Source organism: Pagrus major, chromosome 5 (assembly GCF_040436345.1).
Source record: "Pagrus major chromosome 5, Pma_NU_1.0".
Classification (NCBI taxonomy): domain Eukaryota; kingdom Metazoa; phylum Chordata; class Actinopteri; order Spariformes; family Sparidae; genus Pagrus; species Pagrus major.
Window position 1 is genome coordinate 9014341 of NC_133219.1, and position 25675 is coordinate 9040015.

At 39.4% G+C, this 25675-nt stretch overlaps 1 protein-coding gene across 2 annotated transcripts; it reads left to right on the plus strand.

The window, feature by feature from the left end:
• The first annotated feature begins 2703 nt into the window (after positions 1 to 2703).
• On the plus strand, positions 2704 to 25452 carry inpp5l (inositol polyphosphate-5-phosphatase L). 2 transcript variants are annotated; one of them, XM_073465425.1, is made up of 16 exons: positions 2704 to 3138; positions 10197 to 10238; positions 10637 to 10737; positions 11046 to 11133; positions 14876 to 14939; positions 15518 to 15621; positions 15911 to 15963; positions 18435 to 18554; positions 19569 to 19653; positions 19751 to 19846; positions 19935 to 20009; positions 20299 to 20372; positions 20453 to 20564; positions 21932 to 22000; positions 22097 to 22172; positions 22990 to 25452. In XM_073465425.1, exons 1-15 carry the CDS (start codon positions 3079 to 3081, stop codon positions 22136 to 22138), a joined length of 1185 nt encoding a protein of 394 aa, XP_073321526.1. In that variant the 5' UTR covers positions 2704 to 3078; the 3' UTR covers positions 22139 to 22172; positions 22990 to 25452. The 2 variants fall into 2 exon arrangements, with proteins under 2 accessions (XP_073321526.1, XP_073321525.1); XM_073465424.1 differs by having other exon boundaries at positions 22097 to 22156.
• The last annotated feature ends 223 nt before the right edge of the window (positions 25453 to 25675 follow it).

Consider the following 25675-nt stretch of genomic DNA (forward strand, 5'->3'; position numbering starts at 1 on the left):
AAATGAATCATTAAAAGTTAAAAGTGATGAAACGGCCAATGTGTGCAGATAAGAACTCACATCAGGCACTGTCCCCGGGCGAAATACCAACTTCTAAGGGAGTCCTGTCTTCCAACATATTCATTTTTATGTATATGCACTTTATAGTTGCATTTTTAAGAAATTGTGTAGAATAAACCTTTACTTGGGAAAATATTAAATTCAAGTGAGACATTAACTTAAAATCAGCCATTAGCAACTACAATGTGACCGTAACCTCCAGTTTTTAGGGTAAATGAACAAATTCAAACTGCAACGTGTCCCACTGCCAAATATGTCCCATTTACACAAGTTAAATGTACAGAAAATATCACCAAATAATACAGGTCTTATTTAGTGTTTAACACAGCCTAGCTAGCTCATTTAAAAGTTTGTGTTCTTTCTTTTACTGAAAAATATTTTCCAATCTCAAAGCAATTCTTATTTGATATTTTTAGAACTGAAGGTTTTGCTCCAAATAGTCCTGTCTTAATTAGCTCTTGTCTCCTGTGCTATTCTTGGCATGCAACCCTGGAGTCTGGTAACATTTCCTGTCTGATTTACTGTCCAGTCAGCACCAAGCTGCTATAACACAGTCTGCCATGAGGATTAAGAGCTTTTTTTGGACGTAATATATTTTCTGTTTATTCCCTAGCTGATTATATAAAAAGGACCCAGTCCAAAATGTCTTTCCATGAATGTTTATTGTTGATTCTTCTGCAGCTGCTTCATCCAAAGCCCAGGCCTCTCCTCCTGGCTGCGGGAAATGGCCTCAGTCTCCTTTCAGAGAGGTTTCCCCTTTTACTGTCTTTGTTTCCAAACCGGTGATGGACATGGCAGCATTCTTTAGCATCTCTGTTGTAGCCGTTTCAAATAGATCTGTTGATGTTGGTGAATAAAGCACACAGTGCTCAGGGGAGGAGTAAGAGGAAGCAGGGAGCTCAAAAGGTTGGCTGTGTAAACCATGCCATGGTTGAACAGCTCACTGGCAGCACTATGGAGAGCTAAAGTCAGGCCCCCCTGCAATCTTTGCTGGTGCTCAGACTGCTGGATGGCACAGATCCATCTACTCCAAATAAAGATTTTTACAGCTCCGCGGTTCACTGGGCAGAGAGAAAGCTACCGTAGATGCGCCGTAAAATATTATGGCAACTCTGCTGTTGTGATGACTGGAAGTTGTGGGAGGCAGGCTGTTCTGGTGAAAATGACTAAACTGTAGGTCATGCATATAAAAACAAAACACTAGCATACTATCTTTTCCTGGTGCAGGGCTTCTTTACACAAAAGCAGTTGCTGCAATGTAGCAAAGGTGGCAGTGATTACTGATGAGCACACGCCTAAGGCAAAGTCACAGATAAAGATAAGACCCCCCTATCAAATACATTTTTGAGGTTTGCCGGTCGTAAACCAGCATGGGTGGAGGAAAAAAAGCAAACTGTCAGTGAGAGGGTATTTCATTGAAAGAAAAGAATTTCACAGAAAGAAAGTGACTAACTTCCTGTTGTGTTGAGACTACACAGAGCAAGCCTGTGGTGAGTTGAGACCTGTCAGGTATCATCAGTGTCCTCGGGTAATAAGTTATACATTAAGGTATTTTGATGTCATCTTACAAGTTATTATTGTACGAGTATAGGAGTTAAAGGTGAACTGTCTAGTTCTGGGGAAGACATTTTTATCTGAAGAGAAGCTGATCTTAAAGGACAACACAACTTCATACTGTTTTACTTTGTTTATATATGGCGGACCCTGCCACCTTTCTAGCCTCAAACAGTGTTCTGGGACCTTATTTTCCTCTGAGAACAGCTTGTTTATTATGTTATGGAAAAAAATACATATTTCTGAGTTTGTGTTATCATCTCATTAATAAATATACAATTCTTAATTTGAAATGTGTCTCCAAAACTACAGTGTCCTTTTAAAGAGAAAGGAATTCAAACTCAGAAAGCTAACATTTACAATAAATATGCTAATAATACAAACTCCAAACTATACATTTCCGAAAGTGAATAAACAAGCCGTCCTCAGAGGGAAATATGGTTGAGATTTCCTCTCCAAAACTACATAGTTCCCGTTTAACACATAGGCTAGAAGGGTTTAGGTTGTGGTGATGATAAAAATAAAACAACAGGTTTGTGGTAATAAAACACAAGTTTCCATGGTAATCAAATATTATGGGGTTATCTTCACATCTTCACAAACTCCAAACTATACATTCCCACAACTGAATAAACAAGCTGTCCTCAGAGGGAAATAAGGTCCTCAGAATGTTGTTTAGACCAGAAAGGTGACTCCTGAGAAGGTTCCTGCAAATATGAACACAGTAAAACAGTGTGACATTGTGTTGTCCACTGATAGCAGTTTGTTTATTCAGTCATGAAAATCAATGAATGAAGATTAAGATTTCCTCTCCAAAACTACATAGTGCCACTTTAACACAGTCGAAGGGTTTAGGTTGTGGCAATAAAAAAAAAACAAAAAAAACAAAACAGGTTTGTGGTGATAAAAGATAAGTTTACCAGGATTATCTTCAGTGGAGGTTTCACTTTGGACTGGCTGCCGCCCCTTCGGCTGAGCGGTGATAACCTCAACATAAGGAAGACAGTAATTGAGTTGAAATGGGCGGAGGCGGAGCCCCGGAGTTAGTTAACGCTACCCAGCACCGCCTGCTCCGGTTATCTGCGCGTTTGACAAGGCAGCAGCAGATGCGCCGGCCAAAGCCAAGACCGCTAAGAAGCTACTAGTCCAATTAACCGAGGGGAGGCGGAAATCCACGCATGTCGGTCGTCAAACCAACTTACTTCACCGCGAGTCGGCTCGACGATGGATATGAGCGCCGCTCCGGCATATGATGACGACCCGATACCCGCCATCAACAAACAAGTTGGAGCAGAAGCGACGCGGTGTCCTCAGTGAGATGTCGGTGCAGTCTGAGCGTTAATAGTCGCGGTCTTGGCTCACACAGTAAGCCTCTATAAGCTCCCGGAGAGGACAGGCCTGGACGCGCGTCATCTGGCGACGCGACGGAGTTTCCTCGAGCTGTTCGTCAAGGTGGACGTTAACATGGAAACACACACTGATGTGCTGCTCGTCACCGCGAATGTCGGCTCACTCTTTGACAATGTAAGTAGACGGATAAACTTAAAACTACACCGGGCTGACATGCAGCCAGAGGATTGTACTTAATGCTGTCAGGAGTGATAAGAGAAATAATTAGTGGAGGTAGGTTTTACCTTGAACGCGCTCCGCTGCTAGCATACATCTGTGGAAGCTAACTTATAGGATGCAACAAGTGTGCTAATTAGCACGCGCTTAATGAACTAACGGTACTGTAGTTGTAATATTTGTCTACTTTATATCAAACACCACACTGTTGGGTTACTCAGCCCTGTTTCTTTGTCAGAAGTCAGTAGCGAGGGCTCAGAAGTGTTCATCCGCTGTTTTTGATGAAAAAGAAAAAAACACGGACAAAGTTGATGTATGAAGTTATTACCCGGAGGACCGCAGCTCCACCGCTCACGTCACCTGCTCCCAGTCGGACCAGTGACCGTGAACGCATCATTTACACTTGAGATTGTGTATAAATCTCTGCTAATGAGTGGAGAGGCTGCTGTCACGTCTTAATCTGTGACCCCTCGGTGACAGTACTGTGACATTGAAGGGTCAGCTCTGAAACTGTCTCCACAGGTTGACTATGGCACCTATGAGACAGGGAAACCTTAAACCTACATGTAACACATTATTATTTCACTGTGTTAAACAAAAAAGTTTTAAGATTACATACTTGTAAAGTATTTAGAAACAACAGGGGTCTCAATTCGATTGAAGTATGTGACTAAAAAAATACAATCTTTTAAATGAATCTTATTGGCAATTTTATTTATGATTATACAATGTAATATTACTTAATTCTGTAACATATCTTGTGTTATGTCTGCAATGGTTCTGTTGTCAGGACATTTTAGGTTAAATAAACCTCAGCTCCCCGGAGGGTGCCGCTCAGCCTTGCTTCCAGGCTTAAGATATTCACACATTTTTTTCCTACGACATAAAACACATCATTAAATGTTCCACAGTTTAATTATAAAATGCATACATGTCTTAAAAATGGAGGTTGCTACCAAGTGGCTAAATGAGACTGCAGATGTTTTCACGGACATTAAACGTTTTTTTTTATGACGCCAGTGGCTGTAACGTGAACTGCAGTCAGCATCCTGTTGCTCGCACTCTGCGGCACAAACCAGCATCACCCTGGGCATTGGCCAAAACACTGACAATACATACAGGAGACATGGAATGCTGGGAAATAACTTAAAGCATATTCAGAATAACTATAACTGTTTTATTTGGCCCGTTTTTCCATGATACTAACTCAATTTTACCCAATGAACTATGTGAAGATTCCCCTGAGGCACATAAAGCATTTCCCCCTAGACCACCAATATAAAAGAGGCATATGTAAAACTGTTGACAGGACTCCTTGAACAGCAAACAAGGTCAATTATGATTCTTTCTTTAATGAACTTTTCATCCACGGAGGTTTTATATTTGTAAAACTTTCCTCGAGCCCAGAAAAGTGTGGCAAGCAGTTCTAATTGGACAGAATGGGCGCCATCTTTGCATTCACTATCTAGCTCTACTTTAAAGTTATGTACTTACTAGCTCGACGTTTGCAAATTAACAGCTAACGTTTAAAACGACCAACTGTTAAGTTGGTTGCTTCATAACATTAGCAGAATAAAGCAATTTGCAAACAGCAAGCGAGCCAATTTAACAGCCAGATCAGCCCTGGGAGTTTGGATCAATAAGTGAACGCTATCCACTCAATGCAAGATTTTGCTATGTTAGCTAACTAGCAATTCATCCATGTTACCAAGTAATTAGGCAAATAAAGCCACAATATAACAATATAATTCATCTGATTTGCAATAATGTCAGCTTTGACTTTGGACTCTCCATTTCTAAGCTAATGTAAGCTAATGTTGCACACAATTATTGCTGTGGGGGAGCGGAAGAGAGACGAGGCACTTGAGAGTGCACATAAATGTTCCATCCTTTGGATTTTCCCAGAAAGAAAACTTCCACTGTCCTATATAAATCAATACAGGCCATTATATGTCTCACTTAGCATGGCAATACAAAGTATTTTATGTTTGTTAATTGCGTCATATTATTACACACAATACCTTTTAAGTTGACTCTTGTCCAGGATTGGCCCCCCAGAATTATCATCACCTCCGGCAACTACATGACATGCAATCAATCCCTGTTGACAATCACTGTTTATCATGTTAGTACAGGGAGGGTCTGTGTTACTCAATAGTCAGTATGTAGTCACACTGAATGACATTTGGAATGGCCAGCTCCAGTGGCATCACTGCATTTCCATAATGTTAGTTGTAGTTCACTGCCTAGTCATTGATGTTTCTATCTATTACAAAATACTAGAAAAACACCTTTATTATAAGGGATTGAAGAGATTAGACTGGAATTTAACTATTCTAAGACATAGCTAAATAATCAGTGGTTATTAGATTTGGTCTATGCTTGCCTGACAAAACTTAAGACACTGCAGGGGGGGAGGGCTCTTACGCTCATGGAAATTTGGCCCAGGCCCATGTTTCCGGTTGCCAGATCTGGCTCCAATGAAAACATGTTAGATCCCATTGTGGGAGATATGTAAACAGATGAATATCTTCCCCGGGGGACTTGAGCTTTTCTACTTACTTAAGCCCCCCTATTTCTGTAAACAAACACTCCTAAACGTTCACCCAGCCTTTCGGATAAGAGCAAGGGCTTAAGCACATCACAGGATAAATCCTATTGCTTTACAGTGCTATACCAGCCGACTGTCATTACAGAGCAGTTTAGCCAGTGAGACGACTCCGACTCCACATTATCGCCAAAGACACATTTCAGCCCCTTTTCCAAGTATTATCATCAGGCAGCTTGAAACCACAGACATTATCTGAATCACCATGCTGGATCCATTAAAGCTAACAGTTTCTCTGGAACAGTTATCCTGTGGACCATCACTAAAGACCTCTCTAGTCCAGCGTGTCTGGTCTTGTTGCCCAAGACAGTGCTGCTAGTTTGCCACAGGAAGAAAAATATACGGTTTTGTTGCTGGAGAAGGTGTTTCAGTGTTTCCTCTTAATGTGAATGTACTGTACTATACGGCGTTACATTTAAATGTCTTTGGGGTTGTTGGACAGAGCCAATGTTCATGAGCGCATACAGACTGTGTCAGTATCCAAAATGGTGTGAGAGTCCTTAGGTTACAATGCCTGAGCTGCAGTCATCCCTGTCCCCCTGCCATGCAAATACATTATGCAAAGCCATTTTTGGCCCTGTGCGAATGCACCTGGCGTCGTAGAAGATTGTACATTACTCTGTGATTAAAATGTGGGGCAAATTCTGACAGGTGGTTAAGAAACAGCACGTTCAAATGACACAGTTTAGTTTACGGGACAGTTTTCAAGTCGGAGAGGATTCTCTGGTATGAGAGGAGACACGAGAACCATTTACTGTCAATGTGACTGTGACGTTAACATTTAATTTTACTCGTCACGTGCTGTGATCCTGTGCTTTCACTCTCACAATTCAAAAGATTCACTTATTTATCAGTTTACAGCTACACAAGGCAACAAGTTGGAACTAATGAACAGAAATTCCACATCGTGAAAACAAGTAAGAACATGTGTCCAGTGTCCATTATATAAAAGAGGTTTTTTTTATTATTTGGCTAAGATGAATCAACAGTGCCCCACTTAAAAGATTTTATCGCCCATTGAGATAAAAACACTCAAGCTGATTGTGGTCAATTTTATTATTTTGAATTGCCTGTCACCATGGCCTGCACAGTGTATCCCCCACCAAAACAAGTTAAATCGGATGTGTGTAACTAAAGGTTCCAAACTTAAGAACGACAGGGAGATGAGGTTTCCATCATTTATTTATCTTTTATTTGTGCAGGAGGACCTTTTGATTTATGATTACTTATTTAAGATTCTTTGATTCATTGGTTTTCACAAAAAATGGGTTTTCCGTCTCACTGTGATGCAATAAAAATATTGTTTTCCTAACAAAATGTAAGGGTAAAACGATGCCGGTGTCTTGTTTTTATTTTAAAGTTTAAAGATACTTAGAAAATTATTGGGATAAAATCGCAAATGTATTGGATTCAGTCCATTTACTCTGTAATGAAAATAGAAAAGAATATAAAAGGGGCTGCTGAAGATAAGCCTCAAGCTTCTCTGACAGATTGTTGTGTGGTGACATAAGGTTTTTCTGCCTGCTTTCCTTATACATGCCTTACCGTGCGTGGTGTATCTGATATCTGTTGGTGTTGTTCCTGGAACATTGTAATTAAAGTTGCTCCAGGACCATCATGAAACTGTGTTGATAACTGCATCTGAAATGAGCTGTCTCGGATTCTCACTCAAGAGTTTGAAACATTATACTGTTCATTTAATAATTTTACACTAACTTCACATATTATTTGCCATTTCTTTTTAGTTATCTGGCGCTGTTTAGTTAGGTTTCGGCACTAAAAATACTTGGTTCGGTTTAGGAAATGATGGTTTGGGTTAAAGTAGACCCTTTTTACAACAGTAAAAATGTGTTTGAAAGGAAAATTCCTTCCATGTGTGTATTTTTCATGTCTTTTTCCACGAGTTGCATTAGTAAAATGTGATTGGATAGTTTTAACAATGGTCCTGGAGCAACATTACTCATGATTTTCCAGGAACAGCACCAGCACAGCGTTATCAGATCGTAACACTCACTCCTATACAGCTGTCAAGTAGCTATGCAGTCTTAAACTCACCTTCAGGAATGATGTGTGGACCGTTGCCAGATTATGACAGGTGCAGCTACATTTTACTACACTACTACATCCTGGAACACACAGTGGAAACATACAGGATTATATTTCCAGACAATGTCTATTGTTTGAACCTTTTCAGGGTTAAGATTAGCTCACAGTATTTCTTCCCTGTGATTGCTGACTCCCTGACCTCCATTTGACCTGTTTCATCTGTTAGCTGGAAATGTCATTTTAAGCCAGAAGATATACTGTTTCTTTGAATTAAAAAAATCAGTTTTTAGACATAAACCTCTGATGCCTTCCGTAATATTTATCAATCAGTAAATGGTCCTTGTTTAAGACAAGAGACATGCACTTCAACATGAAGTTAATGTTATGAGAACAGAAGCATGGTGTCTGTGAACTTCAAAGTAGTGGGACCTAGCTAACGTTAGCTTGCCTGCTAAAATGGGTTAGCTACTATAAAAAGAGTTTATACACTGTTGTTACAACAGTAGTCAGCCCAGCATTTGAATTATTGATATTGCATGCAACGGCTGGTGTTGCCAAGTTTACGACCAGTGTTTTCAGGTAAGCTAACCAGCCACACAGTCATTTCCATTGCTGCACTGATAAAATGTAAAAAAAAAAAAGTAATCCAACCATAGATAAAAAGAGATTTGCTAAGGGAAAGAAAGTGTTGAGTAGGGACTACGGCTGTTTGTGTGTCAATACCAAAACCAAGGAAAATGAAGGAGATTATATATCGGACTTGGTAAGTCACCAGAAATGGGACATTAAATGAATGTTGATGTCATCTCAAAGTCTGTGAGGTTTTTAATGGGTTTTTGGTTAAATGCCTGAAATAAGTTCTGTGATTACCACAGATACCAAGATATTTACAGGGTTTGTTCTATGACATAAAATGCATCATTAAATGTCCCACAATTTAATTACAAAGCTAACAAGTGGCTAAATGAGACTACAGAAGTTGTCACAGACATTAAACGTCAACACACCGAACCCGGAGACTCATCTAATCACTAGTCCGTCTTTACAGGCTGACTTCAGTTGCAAATAATTCTAACTCTAACTTTACAACTTGTAGATTGATCAATTTACAGAAAACTTATATAGTAATTGTGTAGTAAGATGTTTAATGGTGGTGATGTTGAAGTCATGCGACCGCAATGTACGTAGTCTGTGTAAAGCCTAACATTAGCTCATTACTTCTACAGATTTATTTTAAGTATTCGAAAATCACAAAAGTGGTGTTCATCTGTGAAGATTATCTTTCTTAACAAAACAAGTATCATAAACTTGTGTTTGCCACAGAGCTTATTTTCTTCTGGGTTATCCTACAAAAATACGTCATCGCTACTAAACTCTATTTGCTAATACATTAGCCATAACATCTTTAAAAATGTGACATAATGTGTCAGTGTTGTGTTATGGAGCAGGTTTGATATGCAGGTTGAGTATTGATGTAGTTTTTTTTTTTTTTTAAGGAAAAATGATAACATTGGCTGGTTCCAACTTCTTTGTCATTTATGGTAGTAACTGAAGAGTGTTTGGGTTTCAGACTGTTGGTTGAACAAAATAAGCAACTGAATGATTGATTAATCATGAAAATAATCAACAGATTACTCAAGATTGAAAATAATTGTTAGTTGCAGCCCTAATGTACGGAAGCAGAAAACAGCTGTGCTCACATTTTTGTTTTTTATGTAATTATCTTGACATCACAAGTCAATCCAGCTTTGTTTTCTCGATAACAAGATGATCAATTCGTTACAATGAGAAAACAAAAGATTGTTTCCACTTGTTGCTTACTTAAAATGTTTATTGGAGATCTGCAGTGCCATATCAGCATGTGCAGACAGCATCTTGACAACTGTAGCAACTGAATTAAGCTGAAAATGGCTGATGTAGGAGTACTCATTATTGATCAATGCGGCTTATGTACACACTTTGTTATGGCTTTCAAACTCCTAGCAGTGCTTACAATAATTACCCATAATGTAAATAACCTCATGGGTAAATGGCAAAAGTTCAAGAAAACTTCATATGAAGGTGAAGTCCCAAGAAGTGTGTGTATGTAATGTTTTACTTTTATGAATCTTATGAAGTTGTTTTCTCTTAGTAAATTATCTTGAGAAATCTTGTTTTCTGGTAATTACAAGAAAAATTAACTCATTATCAAGAGAAAACAAGCTGTTATTTTGAGAAACTAAAATAATTAACTTGTGATCATGAGATAACTGCATTAAAACAAATTGCAAGCATGGCCTTTCTTGGCTTCTGTAGATTTTAGACAATTTCTTCCAGAAATTGCTTGCCTTTGATGATTTTTCTCTTTGTTTTTTTTTTACAGGTGGGTGAAATTCAAAATGAATGGTTACAAGAATTGTATAAGGTAAGTTTGGGCCTGCTGGGTCTCACATTAATAATTCATAGTTTGACACATTGCTATTTCCACTTATTCCTTGGTGTGTCACATATTTTTCTCTCACAGTTTGTGGACAGTTTGATGGAGTTTAGGGAAATAAAAAAATAAATCATTACAATGGTGACATTCCAACATACAAATCAGCTCCATGGGTCTTTGGAAAACAGATACTGTGCTGATAACTGATAACAAACTGTAATCACATCAGGTCTAGAACAGAAATTCAGCAGCAGAAAAACACCACATGACCCCCAAATGGATTGTTACTTCACCCTGTGACACACAATGTTGACCTCCTTTGCTCCTCATTACTCTGTAATGTAAAACCTGTACACTAAGACCTGTTTGCGCTGCTTTTGTTACAGACTATCCACAACTACGAGCCGCAGTTCATCGCCCTGCACTTCCAGGAGGTGGGAGGGAAGGACTACATGGTCAACATGGGCCATGCTGAAAACTTCTTTAGGTAGGACTAATGTGCTGCTCATAATCCATGATGCTCAGTCCTCAAAAGCCCAAGTTGACATATTTAGATAGCTTGTTTTACCCACCAAGCAGTCCCAAACATTAATATATTCAGATTACATTCACAGAAAATTAAGAAAACTAACAAACATTCATATTAATGAAACTAAAAATAAGTTTTAGCAATTATGCTTAAAAAAACAACTATCAGAATTTAATAAATAAAATAAAATAATCTCTTCTGCTCAAAAGGAACAAGCTTTTTCACTCTATTGCCTAATGATATCTCTGTTGCTCTTTCTTTTCCAGGAGCATTGAGTCCAGTGAGGAAATGAAAGACTTTGACAGGGTCTGCATCTATGTGGACAACCAGTTCCAGGCAGAAGACAGCTTCACAGTAAGAAACACAGCAGTTCACATGTTCTTCCACTAGATGGGGTCCTCCTCCATGTTAGTGCTCATAGGTAGTTGGAGGTATCAGATGTACTCTGCTGTGTTGCTGGCCAACACTTCAGGGAGGGCCAGAGTTTGTAGACCCCAGTGGAGCATCAGAAATGGGGATTTCTCCTGTTATAGTATTCAATATAATGTACATTTTGGATTGGAAAACAGCCACCATCTGACCTCATTGTACTCTTGGATTTGTTTATACAGAAGTTGTGTTTTCACTGTTAAAATAAATAAAAAGAACAGTAGAGTAGAGCTCCCTGATACAAGATTTGACAGTATGTGATAAATTAGAGGTTGAGCATGATGGTTTACATTTTTATACGCCCATAATGTAGATTTTAGTCGTATTATTGTACAGTTATTTTTTGGAAAAAAATAGTGTTTAAAAACATAAAAAAGTTATAAAAAATGAGTGAGATTAGAGTTAAACTCAGTGTTTCATAAAACGTCTTAATTCTCACCATGAGGCTAATCTGACTCATCTTGCAACGGGATCACACAAGCTGCGGCGCCGTCAATGTGTTGACGTTCCCATTCGTGACTACTCATTAGTCACTATAACATTATTACATAGGTACCGAGTACACTTGGGCAGGATTACACCCATCGTCCCTACTTTGGCGCCCTTGCTCCGTCCACAGCCATCTTCAAATTTATTTCCACGTGTGCGCGCACGTGTGTGTGTTTGTGTCCAAGGGACACTTATATCAGGGTTCACTGTGAACCTATGTAATACAGTCGTGTTATATAATATGGGCACAGACAGAGGAGATGCTCTTAAATACAGGTTTGTTAAGTAACTCATGCCACAACCTACATCTTACAATGTCATTTATCGTTGCCCAGTGTCTGTCTCCATGTCGCAAATTCCAGTGGCTGGTGGGACGCTGCTTGGGTCAAGGGCTCAGGTTCAATCTCCACACCTGTCGTTAAAGCCATTTCTTGCTTCTAACTTCTTTTTGGTGACCCTCACACAGCACAAGCAAATTTTCAGTCTTTTTCCTTTGTAGCTGCTCATTATGAGTTTGCCAGTTTTAATTGTCTAAAATCCTGCCCTAGTTGAGATTAACACCTCTACAACCCCAGCTGAGAAAAGTGGCTGAGTATTTCTTAAACTATTAACCCTTACTCCTCCCATGTGATACCCTCGCACTGGACGTCTGACAGTAGGGGTCAATGGTTGCATCTGTAGACTGAAGGTGTGCGAAGTAAAAAGGGGAAAGTCAATGGCCAGGTGTGGGGGAGACAGGCCAAAGTCAATACATTTAACTCGAGATTAAAACTATTGATTCCAGCCCATTTGTGCACGATAAATAAAGTGTGAGGGGGGGTGTGGAAGACAGCTGGGACTAAGTTTCCCCTGCGCTCGAGCGTTTGCACCCTCCACTGTTTGCCCTGAGAGAGTTGCAGCCCCCCCACCCCCATCCCTCCTAATGCCTCATTCTCATTTCGTTGGTGCCACCTGCATTGATTTTCAATTTGTTTCCCCTTGGCTGCGGATCATCAGTTATATGGCCAAGAGAGAGTTTGGGGGGTTCTCCTTTCAGAGGGGATGCAGGAGTAGAGGGGGCAGACTTGCATGCATTCCCAGTACAAATGGTGTTTTGATAAAAAATCACTTGTAAGTCAATATTTTTTTATTAAACTGTGCACAAACCTGATTGATGAAGATAGGTGTTTGGCAGAGTATGTGGAGGAGAATGTGTATCTGTGTTTGAGTGTGTGTGTGTGTGAGTGTGTGTGCACTTTGCCGTACTGTTTGAACATGAAATTGTACTAATCCAACATAAACTAGGCCAGATTTAGATCAGTTTTCCTGAGCTAATTATCTGAATACAGTCCTTGAATCCCCACCAAGAGTCATCATTTTGCTGTAATTTTCTAACTTGAACTTAAAACTTTTTACCAACTTGCTTCTCAAACAGTCTTTACGCAGCTTTTAGTTTACAACCCTATCAGACTCGTTCCAATAGCTCCCCTGCTCTATCCTCAGTTTGGACAAGTTGGTCGCTAATTGCCGCTCACTGGAGCCGTCCACGGAGACACTTCCATTTTATTAAATGAGGATGACTTTGGCACTGAAGATAAATGATCTCTTCAGGGAGAGATCTCTCATGCTCCGGCTAGATGTTTGTGTGGGGGGGTTGGTTGCACAGCGGTCCGTCACGCCCCGAGCCCTCTGAGCGCCGGCTGATTTTTCTTCAGCCCCCAGTCACAGTGGCAGCGCTGGCAGACAGCAGGCCTACTGCTTAATACCTTTTAAATTGTTTTAATTTTCTGTCTTTATTGATCTCACAGGGCATGATTAATCAGATCAGTGGAGCAGGCAGTTAGTACATTAAAAATTGTCAGCCCCATGTCAGGGATGATTGGGTGCTGAAGTGTGTGCAAGAGGGGCAGTATGTGGACGTGTCGTTCAGTTACGTGTTCACTTTAACGTCTCTATTCTTTAAAGTTTCATGCGTCTTTGGGAGAGTAACAATAAACTGTGTCGCACTGCATCGTTCAATACAAGGCTCACAATTCAGCTCACATGATGGGGAAATGAACAGTTCAATTCATCACCTCAGAGGCTGGATTGAGTTGATTTTCCCTGTTTTTGTCACCATTTTTAGATGTTTAAGTTTGATTGTGGATCACAGCTGTGAAAGCACTCTAAATGAGACAGACAGAGCTCACAATTTTTGTGCACTTATGTGATGTTTTGGTTTTAAAAACATCAGGGGGGTAAAACAGGGGGCTGTTTGCACCTTGAAAGTTGGTTTGCGACCCGCCAATAAACACAGAGACTATACATTTTTGTACAGTTTCAGAGGAAGACAACATGATAGCAATTTGCAACACATGTTCCACGAGGGTTCAGAGAGGAGGGAACGGAGATTAGCCTTTCTGACACTCAATTGTGCATAAACTACAGGTTATGAACTTCTTTTTAAATACAAAAATTGTAAATTATCGGTGAAATGATCGGTTATGTTATTTGTATGGGCCATGATAAGCGTCTGTTATCGGTATCAACTGAAAACAGTCTATGTCTATCATCCCAAACTAAAACAAACTTAGTCCTTATAGCTTTTCAAGAGCCAGACCGATATATCGGCTGGCAGATATTATTGACCGATATTGGCCTGTTACAGATATATTGGTATCATCATTTATGTTCCCTCATTTGATTTTTTTATTTAGAGATTATAATGCAGAAAAAAGATTCTTGGAATAATTTGTAATGATTAAATTCCCATTTACTGTTTCAGTACAGTGATGTCACTTAAGATGATACATTTTATTAAACTGGAAAATATCTCTGTTGCATATCTTTGGCACAACTGTATAACCACATTTTAGGAATCATTGAAAATAATGTCTATCAGGTAATGTATCAGTATCACAGTATCTTATGATACTACCTTATATTGGTGTCAGTATTTGCCCTTTTAAATTGCGTATCTTTACAAAGAAAATTAAAATGGCTCCTACACATGTCAATATTTGGCTTAAGGGGTCTCTGGTATTCTTTGCAGGGAGTGTCTGAAACTAAATGTGTCTGCAACAACACTGAATGTGTATTTTCAGAATGAATTTCAAACACTTGCACTTCTGAAATGTTTTGGTTTTAAAATTGAAATTGATTTTACATACTGGAAGTTTTATTGGTACATTTGTCAGATATTATTTCTCTGTCTCCACAGGCTTTGGGGAGCATGTACTTCATCCACAAGACACTGAAAGACATCCATCAGTATGATTTTAATGGTAAAAAGTTTCCTCTTTATGCATGATGTTTGCATTGATTTTCATCATTTTATTGTCTGTCAGCTGCTGACGGATTCATAATGCCTTTTTTCCTTGAAAAAATGAGATGATTTCAGATCTCAACCTGAACCACTCCCCCTGCATCCTGTACTGTTTTGGTAATGGCTCATAAGAGCAATGTTGCATATGATTGGCCAGATTCTTGTCATTTTTTTAATATCAATGGTTCCAGAACATTTCTATGTCTAATGACAGTTTGATGGCCACCACTCCTGACCAGATATTTGCAAAGAGCCTGAATTTAAAATGGAGCTGTTATCTTCCTGCTGCATAGTCCAGTCACGTTAGGCGTGAAAAAGCTCCCCAGAAAAGCTTATGGAAGAACCATAAACATCCTGCAGCTGCCACTCGCTGTGTGGCCCAAACCGATTGTTGCTCACCAAACACAGTCTAATGGCTCGCTTATAGATCCTCTCATCACATATGCTGCTCTGATGAGGTTAACACCAGTTTATTGATTGGTGTTTGCATGTTTTCTCACTCTTTTACTCTCTCTCCCCCCTCTCTCCCTCTCACAGTTAAGGATTTTAAAGCAGTGTCGGGCCAGAACAAGCACGTGGGCTCTCTGGATGGGGTCACCACAGTGGAAAAAGAAAAATTCCCAAAGAATTTCTGGCCTGATGTGAGTATGTATGCATGAGTGTGGGTCTGTGTATGCCTACATTTGCGTGTGTGCGTGTGTGCATGCGTGTGTGCGTGCGTGTGTGTGTGTGCAGGTTTGGGGAGGGGTACTTGAGGGCCAAAGGGAGGTGTTGGGACAAATGAGTCTACTGGGGCTATAGGGGCTGTCTGCCTGCTCTGACAGGGAGATGAGACAAATTATGTGAAGGAATCAATAATTATCAGTTCGGCCCTTCGAAGACACGGCTCACTGCTGTTTAGTGACTCACTCTAATTTGTCTCTGTTGCAGTTCAAGTGGTCCAGAAAGGGCTTCATGAGGACCCGCTGGATCATACACAACCAGTATGTACTCTTCACTAAACTCACCTTGATAAAAACATCAAGGCTGAACTCAACTCACTTTCACTTTTGGTTGTTTGTTGATGTTTTTGAAGTGGAAAAACTTAGTGTTCATCTTTTGAAGGCCGTTGATAGATAAATACAAATACACCCTGGTCTCATAGAAGAGATGTCAAAGTTTTCCTGAAAAGTGGAAAATAAAAGAAAGGAAATAACGATTGACTTATCTGTCATTAAACAAAGGTGCAGGCTGTTTTTTTCTCTCTGCTTCTTATTCTGACTCCACCCAGGAGGCAGTTGCTGATAAAACACTTGACTTATATAAGTCTTAAATATAAACCTTAATTTGAGATATATGAATCTGTTACTTGCATAACCATTTTTAAAATTTAAAGCAGCATTTTATTAATACGTTTGTATTTACATTGGATCACAGGACTACATCTATGTGACAGAGATCACTCTTTAGCCTCTTTCAGACTGCCAGCCAAAATCTGTTTTTGTTGGGATACCCAGATTGTATCCAGATGAAGTCTAGACAGCAAAAAAAACCAAACACTTAAAATATAATTTTTGCAAATTGGACCGAAGGAGGTGGATGTGGTTTGAAATGCGCCTAGAAAATCTATAGATGTGTCTCACTCTGGATGCTCTGGCTGCTTAAATCAGACTTAAGTGTCTTTTGTGTCACTCGCAACAAGACATACAAGGAGAAATACAGTCAAATGCAGAGTTATGGGAGGGCATCAGAGTGGCTGAGCAGAATCCATGCTCCTACTAGAATAGTGGTATGGAAGACAACACAAGAGTACAACAGTCTGTGGACAGTCACGCTGAAATAAATGTTCTCCTCGGCAAATTGGATCTCCATATCTCATGCCTCCCTGTTAAAAAGCTGCATCACCAGCGTAAAGAGTGATTGACGCCTTCGTCATTACCTGAGCAACCTAAGCTGATTGGTGATGGCTAGACGCAAAAATCTGATCGGATCACTTACAGATATTGGTGCTAGAAGATCTGACTTAAAAAACAAATCCGAATCCACAGATAATTGTTACCCAAGTCTCCAGTTTGATTCAGTTCTACAGTGCTTTATCATCATTTAGCTAATTGTTTTGGCTATACACACTGCAGTTTTAATGTTTTGTTTCACTTTTACTGCTGTTATCAGTGTTGTTTTTAGACATAGCATACAGCTGCAAGAACAAACCTCTAAAAACCAACTGTACACTACCTGCTCTGCACCAGACACCAACCAGCAGACACACAAAGTTTGCGACTAGCTTATCAACAAAGTGGAGCGTTTCACAACTAAGAGGGCAGGTGTTTTTCCTGGTGTTTGTTGAGACCAAAATAGAGCTAACAGGAAAATGAATGCTAGACTCAACTTCATCAGGTTGCCAGAAACACGACTCAGCTTAAAGCGTATTTTGCAACTGTTGGCTAACTAGTTCACCATAGCAACTTAACTTAGTGATAGTATGTGAGTGTTGTGTGTACAGCTTATTTCTGCAGCCAACAAGAGGTCAACAGTTTAATGCAGGATTAACCAAAGCTAAAGTTCAAATGTTAAATGTTCTGTAAACACAAGAGGACAAAATAACTTTTAACCTAAATGAAATGGTCTAAAATTGGCAAATGTTTTGATTTAATCAGTAAATATCTAATCCATATTTGATACTTGACAGTTTCCACATTTTAGTTGGTATAAAAAAACATAGTGAGTTACGATACCCAGCCCTCCCTCTGAGTTGTTTGAACTTTCACCAGGGTCAGAAACAATTACTCACTGCTGCTGCAGTGACTCTAACTCACACCTTTTGTTTCCACATCACCCCAGTTACTATTTTCATCTGGGGCTTTCTGGCCTCTGTGAAAATTATTCCTTTAGTTTGAAAACTAAACTGTCCATGTGAAAATTATGAACTATTTAACATATACATAGACAATTCAGCATGGTGCCCTAGTACACATTTTGATTTAATTATCAGAGAATACATATTTTCAAGCTATGTTTTGAATCCACTGAATTGAAAGTTAAGCACAGCCTGAAATGAACCTGCTACAGTCTGTGTTATCAGAGGACATTAGTCACTATCTGCTCTGCTGTGCTGTTACCTCGGGGTAAAAACAAAAGGAGCCCACAATCTGTGTGCCACAACATCCCACTGTGAGTCAACACAGGTCGTTGGTTGGATGCACATTAATTGTTTTCCAGTGACAGCCAAAGAAAAGGGGTGAAAGCTTGGCAGAAAAGACAAATGTGCTTGTTTGTGGACTCAGTATTAACACAAGTGCACTCATTGATAAGAAAGCTTCTCATGAGTGACACCCATGTGCATACACATGCATGTACACACCTATCAGATGTCAGGCTTCAGTGTTATCACAGTGTTTCCTGTTTCTAATCTCCATCTGCCACAAATCACCATATTCCGCCTGTGTGTGTGTGTGTTTGTGTGTGTTCTTCACAGAGCTCTGGACCTGGTCAATGTCCACCTGTTCCATGATGCCTCCAACCTCATTGCCTGCAACTCAAGTCCTTCCATTTACTCAGCTAACCGCAAGAACGCTCTCAGATATGTCATCAACAGGTCAGAGTTCAAGCTGCCAGCCACAATTATGCTGTAAAATGTACAAGATGATGGCAAATATAGACCGAATATAGATTGAATGACCTCTATGAATGTGTATTTCACATTGGCTAATATTGTAAAGCCTTTCCCATCTTACTATTCTAAAAATATTATCATATTTTCGTGAATTTATACACACACAAAGGAAGCTTTATTCGTGGAAAACACCCAAACATATGTAAGGCTGTTGACATTTGGTAGCAACATCTGTCCTGAGTTATGTGATCACAATTAGACAGCTCTAAGTTCAGAAGCGAACACACCCAAGACGCATTGAGGGCGCTTTCTAGTACCAGTCACTCAGACCAAACTGTATGTTTGGCCTCTCTTAACCTACCAATGTTAGCAGCAGATGTTTGTGTTAATCCAACCATTGAACTAGTAACCACAATTTCCCCAGACTCCTTTACAAACTGTGTGATTATACGAGATGTTGAGTGAGGAGAAACTTTGCAAAACTTTATTCATACCTTCTTGTCAATTGTGCTTTAGATGCAGCACGTTTAGTTGTTTCTTTCCTTGTAAAAAGTGTCAGTTTGTCGCAGCATCGCTGTACCAGCCTGTCTGCTTCTGTGTTTAACTTGCGTCTTACCTGCCAACATTTAGCAGCTGTTTAAACACTGTTTAACTTATTTCATCATTAACCCAAATTTGTGAAAGAAGACAATTTTTATTGAAGGTGTCTTCATTTTTTTTTTTACAAATACAGTAAACGGTAAACGGTAACCAATATAGGCAACTTCCCAAGAGTCCCCAGACTCTCTTAAAATAAAAAAAGAGTATTGGAGTTAGGATAAATGTTATAAACTTTGTGAAATGCTATCTACAACAAACTCTCAGCTATTGGAGCCTTCTTGTTAATTCGGCAAACAATATACATAAAGATATTTATTTGTGTGAAAAACAACAACAGATGGTGATACAATGTGTGAACAGCCTCTGTGTGTACCTGACAGTGTTATCTTCTTGCAGGATATCAGACAGCCGCTTCCTTCCTCTGCCTTTCTTCCTGTTTGGAGATTTCAACTTCCGTCTGGACACACAAAGTCTTGTCCAGGTAATTTAATTTCTCCTGAAGCTCAGGTGATAAGGAAGTGTATCAGCTGGGCATTTTTGACACAAACCTTTCTTTGTGTTTGTGTTTCTGTGAGCAGCATTTGTCGACTTCGGCAGACGTGCAGACAGTGAAGAAGGACAGCAGTAACGAAGTGGAGAAAATCATCTGCGAAGAAAAGGACAATGACCACAAGGTGATTAAACCCAGCTCAATTAAGATAACAACTGACATGTTATTTTTCATGCTGCTTTCCACTTTACCTGCCTTCATGTTACCGGCAGGTGCTGCTTCACATTGAGGAGAAGCTGTTTACATACCTACATCAGGCTGTATTCAGGGAGGACAACGGCAGAGCGGTGAGAACACAATCTCAACTTTAACCCACTCTGATCTCATCAGCTCCACCAGAGTCTCAGAGAAACTCTGGGACCTTAATAGAACAGCCTGCTTGGCAACAATCTGACATGTCTTCACAGATTTTAGATTAGACCCTATCAGCGGAAATAGTCCTGAATGACAGTAAAGTAAATACAAAAGTTTGGAGGTGAACCAAACCCTGATAACACATCATGTTTTAACCCTTGTATAAGTTGTACTCACTCACCTGGCACTTGTTTTCAATCAGTGATGACCTCTTTTCCTCAGCTTCTGAAATATGACAAAGAAGCTGCAGCCTTTCATGATGTTATTGGGGAAGAGGACATCAAATTTCCACCCAGGTAAGACCTCAGACTGAGCTGCTTGTTCAGAGTGTAAACTCCCACCTGTCATTGTCCCCTAAACGCTCTGTCTCTCTCAGCTACCCCTACAGTGAAGAGTACACTAAACCGACCCAGTACATGAACACTCGCTGTCCCGCCTGGTGTGATCGTATCCTGATGTCACACACTGCCCAAGAGTCCATCCACCAGGTCAGTCGATGCTTACTGTCACTGTATCATATTTAATGCTGAATCTTCTGCATGTTATTTATTTGTCTTTACATTTCCACATAGCTTACAGAATATATTCACTCATACATACAGGGTTTAATACAAGATTACAAATGCTTTATAGGTTATGTGTTGTCAGGTAATGCTCCAGGCAACTGCTTTCTAACACCTTTGTCATAACAATATTCACATTCTCACCTGGTTACAGAGTTTATAGCCATAGGTTATATTATTTTTCTTTTACATCTCCAATTAAGGCTTCAACACACTGTATCTGAATCCCTTATCTTACTTTTAAAAGAATATTCACCCTTGTTTTGAGAAAAGTCTTTTACCCCGCCCTTTTGACTTTATCGCTGCCTCAGATAGGTATGTTTTGTTGGTTGTTTTCATGCCTCCGTGCTGGCGATAGCTGTGGCTTGAGGCTTGTCTTTCTGCCTGTCCTATTTCTGTGAACATGATATCTCTGAATCTCACGGATTAAATGTGTCTCATGAAAGATCACTTTGACACGTGAAAGCGTGTTTTGTGAACTTACAAAACGCGCTTTTGGCCAGTACTCAAGAATTCATATGATAATGAGGACAACATTTTTACACAAAAGTGTAGCAGGATGAAAGGGCTAGGACTAGTTTAAAAAGGTATATTAAAGTGTTGTAGTAGCATTATGCTGTTGAATTCAATGTGACACTTCTGTGTAATGGCTCTGATTTGACTGGGTTTTTTTTTGTGGCCTAGTAATAGGGCTGGGCAATATGTCAGTATTATACCTTGATTGTGATATGAGACTATTCATCATATTAGATTTTGAATATTGTTTTATTGCGATATGGCACAGGTGTTTTAAAGGCTGCTTCACAGTAAAATGGTGTCATTTTCAGACTTGTTCTAATTATTGCTTTTACCAACTTTGTCATTATATCCACATTGCTAATTAGTAATCAAAATTGTCATTGTTTGAATATTTTGTGAAAGTACCAATAGTCACCCCTAGAATATTGCTGTAATATCAATATTTAGGTTTTTGGTCAAAAATTGATTTTGTCATTCAGTCCTAACATTTATGATGTGCCATTGAGGAGTTTTCAGAATATCGATATATGTTGTGTATCACAACATAGCCTAAGAGTATCGCATTATTATTTTAGGACTGTATTGCCCAGCCCTTTGTTGTCATAATGCTGTCATGGAGTCACAACCGGCCAAATGTGCTAGTCTCAACATCTAACAGCATGAGACTGTATATAAAATACATAATACATAAAATACAGACATTTCACTAAAAGAAGTTACAGATGTAAGCTTTAATTTTGTCAAGATGATATAAAAGTTTGTTCTTTTTTCAGAGAGATGACGGTGAGAAGAACTTTGTTTATGACACAGTGGGTCCTAATGTCTGTATGGGAGACCATAAGGTAACAGTTTAAATAGAATGTTTTGTATATTGTGCTGGCAAACAAACAAACAGCCATGTAGAGTAACTCTGCTGTGTTCTTGTGGTTTTCTCATAGCCGGTTTTCTTGTTCTTCTCACTGAAGACGAATGAACATTGACTTGGATCCTTCTGAATGGTAAGAGCATGTGCCGGTGAGTGTGTTTCTATACTATACAGCATGTAGAGGTGTTTTATGTCTATGTGGTGATTCCAGAGGGGGGATTCAGTGTGTGAGAGCGATCACAGTAATCTCGCTCCGCTCCCCAGAGAGCCATAACCCAAGCTGGCCCATTGGAGTCGGGATATGAACTAAGATGAAGTGCCTGCGGGACACGAGCGAGCGCTCCTTTGTGTCCAGCGTAGTAGGACCACAGGCGATCAGCACCTTTCACTGATCTATGTCTATCGAATCCTCTCCACTGTCACTGTGGCTACACACTAAGTGCATCGCCGGCCTGCTTTTCATTAATTACCACCTGGATGGCCAGCTGGAGAGACATGCATTGTGCCGGACAGCATATTGGCATTTTTACGGCCATGATTTTGTTTTGCTGCCGTTTAAATTTATTTTTTTAAGGATGGACTGCTTTTTCATGAGGGTCCTTCTTCACAGGGCTGCAAAATGATGAGATCCGCACAATGAAGGTGCGACAGCCAGCCTGCTTTTTATCATTGTGAGACACAGAAAAAGTTCATTCCAGGACACAAGTAGCTCGACTACATTTTATTTCTTCACAGCAGATTAATTATGATCACGTGGGATTGGGTGGCATTATTTATGAAGGCGTGTGAACTTGCAGCTTTGAATGACTTCCAGTGGCATTGGTATTAGAGGTGAAAGACAAAAGGGCACTTTTATAATCACTGTCAACACGATACTGCCCGCAGTGTCATTCCTTTGCTATTGTTTCTGTTAGCATGTGTTGTATTATGTCTGTGTATATGTTTGTGTGTGTGTGTCTGCTGCAGGTCTATAACCATCCTCAGAGCTCTGCCACAGTCACAGAACTAGAGAGTAATCAGCACGATAGTCACCCGCCACAACCCACCCGTCAGCCAGCTGCTGTGAAAGCCTCGTCCTCACATTCCCGGTATCTCACCTCTGATCTCACTGCCACATTCTGCCGACCACAGCTCGAGTGACACAAGCACAGATTTACCAGCAGCTTTCGTTGATTTCTGAGTCTGTTAAATCCCCTGACCTGAAAGCTCATTGTCGCTGAAGAAGTGGAGATTGTTTTCTGAATACGACCAAACAGTGAAGAGTGTGACTGCGGACCAGCCCCTTTTTATGGATGTGTACATGTAATGTATATGCAAAACAATCTTAAATCTGATTAGATTTTTGATTTTAATTGTTACATTTAAAAAATATTCCCATTTGGTTTTTACAGGCATTGTCAGACAAACAACCGCCAAGACATCACAAATTTACTCATTTCTTATCGGCCCTGAATAATTTATTAAATCTCTCCGTTAATCTCTAGCAACTGAACTGGATTCTACTCAGCAGGTGTTAAATCAGCTAATCAGAGTCCGGTATTGTGAATGTCCCTTGTAAATAATTTATAGGTTAACATGATGAAGAACGTTAGTGTTGCTGTGAGGCGAAACTAAATGATGAAAACTAAAAAAATATGGGATCTTTCATAATCAAGTATCAGACGGACTACGCATGCATGCTTTTATTTTGTATTTTATGCTATTTTTAGTTCCTTTTTTTGAAGTCGTTTACTATGACTGTAAGCAGGTTGTTCAGGTGAACAGGAAACACAGTAGAGGAATGCTGCTGTCTGTTTCCTGTTGACCTGTTTGATGTTTTCTGTACATAAAACATCATTTACGAAGAATTTCTTACTGACCTGTTTTCATGTTCCTTATGTGTAGCTACGTCCTCACAGCAGCTTTAAGTAGGTCACATAAATAAAAATCTATTCCAGGATTGATTTTTGATAGATGTAAATGATGATTTTAATGTTTGTAGAAATGACACTAGACAGTGGACAAAAGGCCAACAACATTTTAAAGTGACTACAGCAGTTTTCTGTTTATGAATGTTATGGTAGGATTTAATTCATATAACACAGCAGCAGTGTGTTTCACCCTGTTGAATTTAAAGTAGCATTATCTTCCCGTTTGCTACCAACTGTACATTGATACCAAGTGCTTTATTCCACGAGCTATAACTCAGCAGTTCTCATGTTTTGATCTCCTCACTCAGAGAGAGTCATCTTCAGTTATCTCGTCAGTTAGTCTGCACAGAAATCTCTCAGAATGTTCTCATCCTGTTCTGGCATCAACCTTATTTCATTGCCAAAAGGTGACACGGTCGGCGTAATGTGTTTGCTTCTAACTGTGGTTAAGGAGTTTGGATGTTTTCCGGCACGTGGCCTCACTTGAACTTCACAAAATTCTGTATATAAACGTGTGAACACAGAAGGCACTGTTTGGATTTCTTTGATTTTTGTCTTATTTTGGTTGGTTGATTCATAGTCTCATACTGTAACACCAGTGCTGTTATATATTTTTAATGTGTGAATTATTGGTTAGATTATTATTTTTCTTGATCCAGTTTTAATGACTAATTGAAAGAATTTTAAAATATGTTTGTGGGTTTGTTACTTCCATCCATTATAACCAGATCACTCTTGAGGATTGCATTGTGTGTTTTCTTAAACTTCTTTTGTATTACAACCATGATTTCAAAAAAGTTGTGACACTGTGTAAAACGTAAATTAAAAACAGGATGCCATCATTTGAAAATTAACTGTACTGACAGCAGTTCCCATGTAGTAATATTCCTTATCCTATCACATGTTTCACAAGTAGGTGAACCTCGACCCGTCTTTGTTTGTAAGAGACTGATCTTTTCGAGGATTCACGTTTCATACCCAATCATGATACTATCCCCTGTTAACAATGAACCTGTTTACCTGTGGAATGTTCCAGACAGGTGTTTCTGGAGCAACTTTCCCAGCCTTTTGTTGCCTCTGTCCCAACTTTTTTAAAACTTGTTGCTGCCATCAGTTGTTGTTGATGAGGTCAAACATTAAATACATTGTCTGTGTTTAATTAAGTTTATGTCAAAAAGGATTTTTAAAAAATGATCACATTGTTTTATTTATGTCAAACAGAGCATCCTTTCTTTTTTGGAATCGGTTGTACACAGTTTGGGGGTCATAAAAAATACTTTTCATGCATAAATTCACAGGTATTCATATCACGTTTGGACTGTCGGTAATGCCCCGCCATAACATCTAGTTAAGAGTCACTGATGCAAATATTTGTGCAGATTAAACAGTTTGTAAGTGATTAACTTTTAGCAGTTCACTGTTGACCAGTCTTGGGAGTGGAGTTCATTGTAAGGCCAGTATTACCTTTACATTATCTCTGGTCAAACACTACATCATTGTGATATTTCACTTTTGTAAATAAAATATTACCCTCATAAATAAGTTGCATTGTTATCAATCGGCTTCAGCGGCAGCACTGAGTATTATGGAGTCTATATTAAAACACATGTCGGGGATTTTGAGACCAACCGCTTCGGCTTTTGGGAACAACCACAGTCATCACTTTACCCGTCAATTGTAGTCACACCTGTTTGGGGAAATCATACTTGTCAGATGTGATCATATACGGCTGTCAAACAAGC

Bases quoted from the DNA above. Each gene is read 5' to 3' on its own strand.
- inpp5l (XM_073465425.1), top strand. From the start codon at position 3,079: ATGGAAACACACACTGATGTGCTGCTCGTCACCGCGAATGTCGGCTCA. The intron at 20,373-20,452 runs GTAAGACCTCAG...TGTCTCTCTCAG, and splicing joins GACATCAAATTTCCACCCAG to CTACCCCTACAGTGAAGAGT. The intron at 22,001-22,096 runs GTAACAGTTTAA...GTTTTCTCATAG, and splicing joins TCTGTATGGGAGACCATAAG to CCGGTTTTCTTGTTCTTCTC.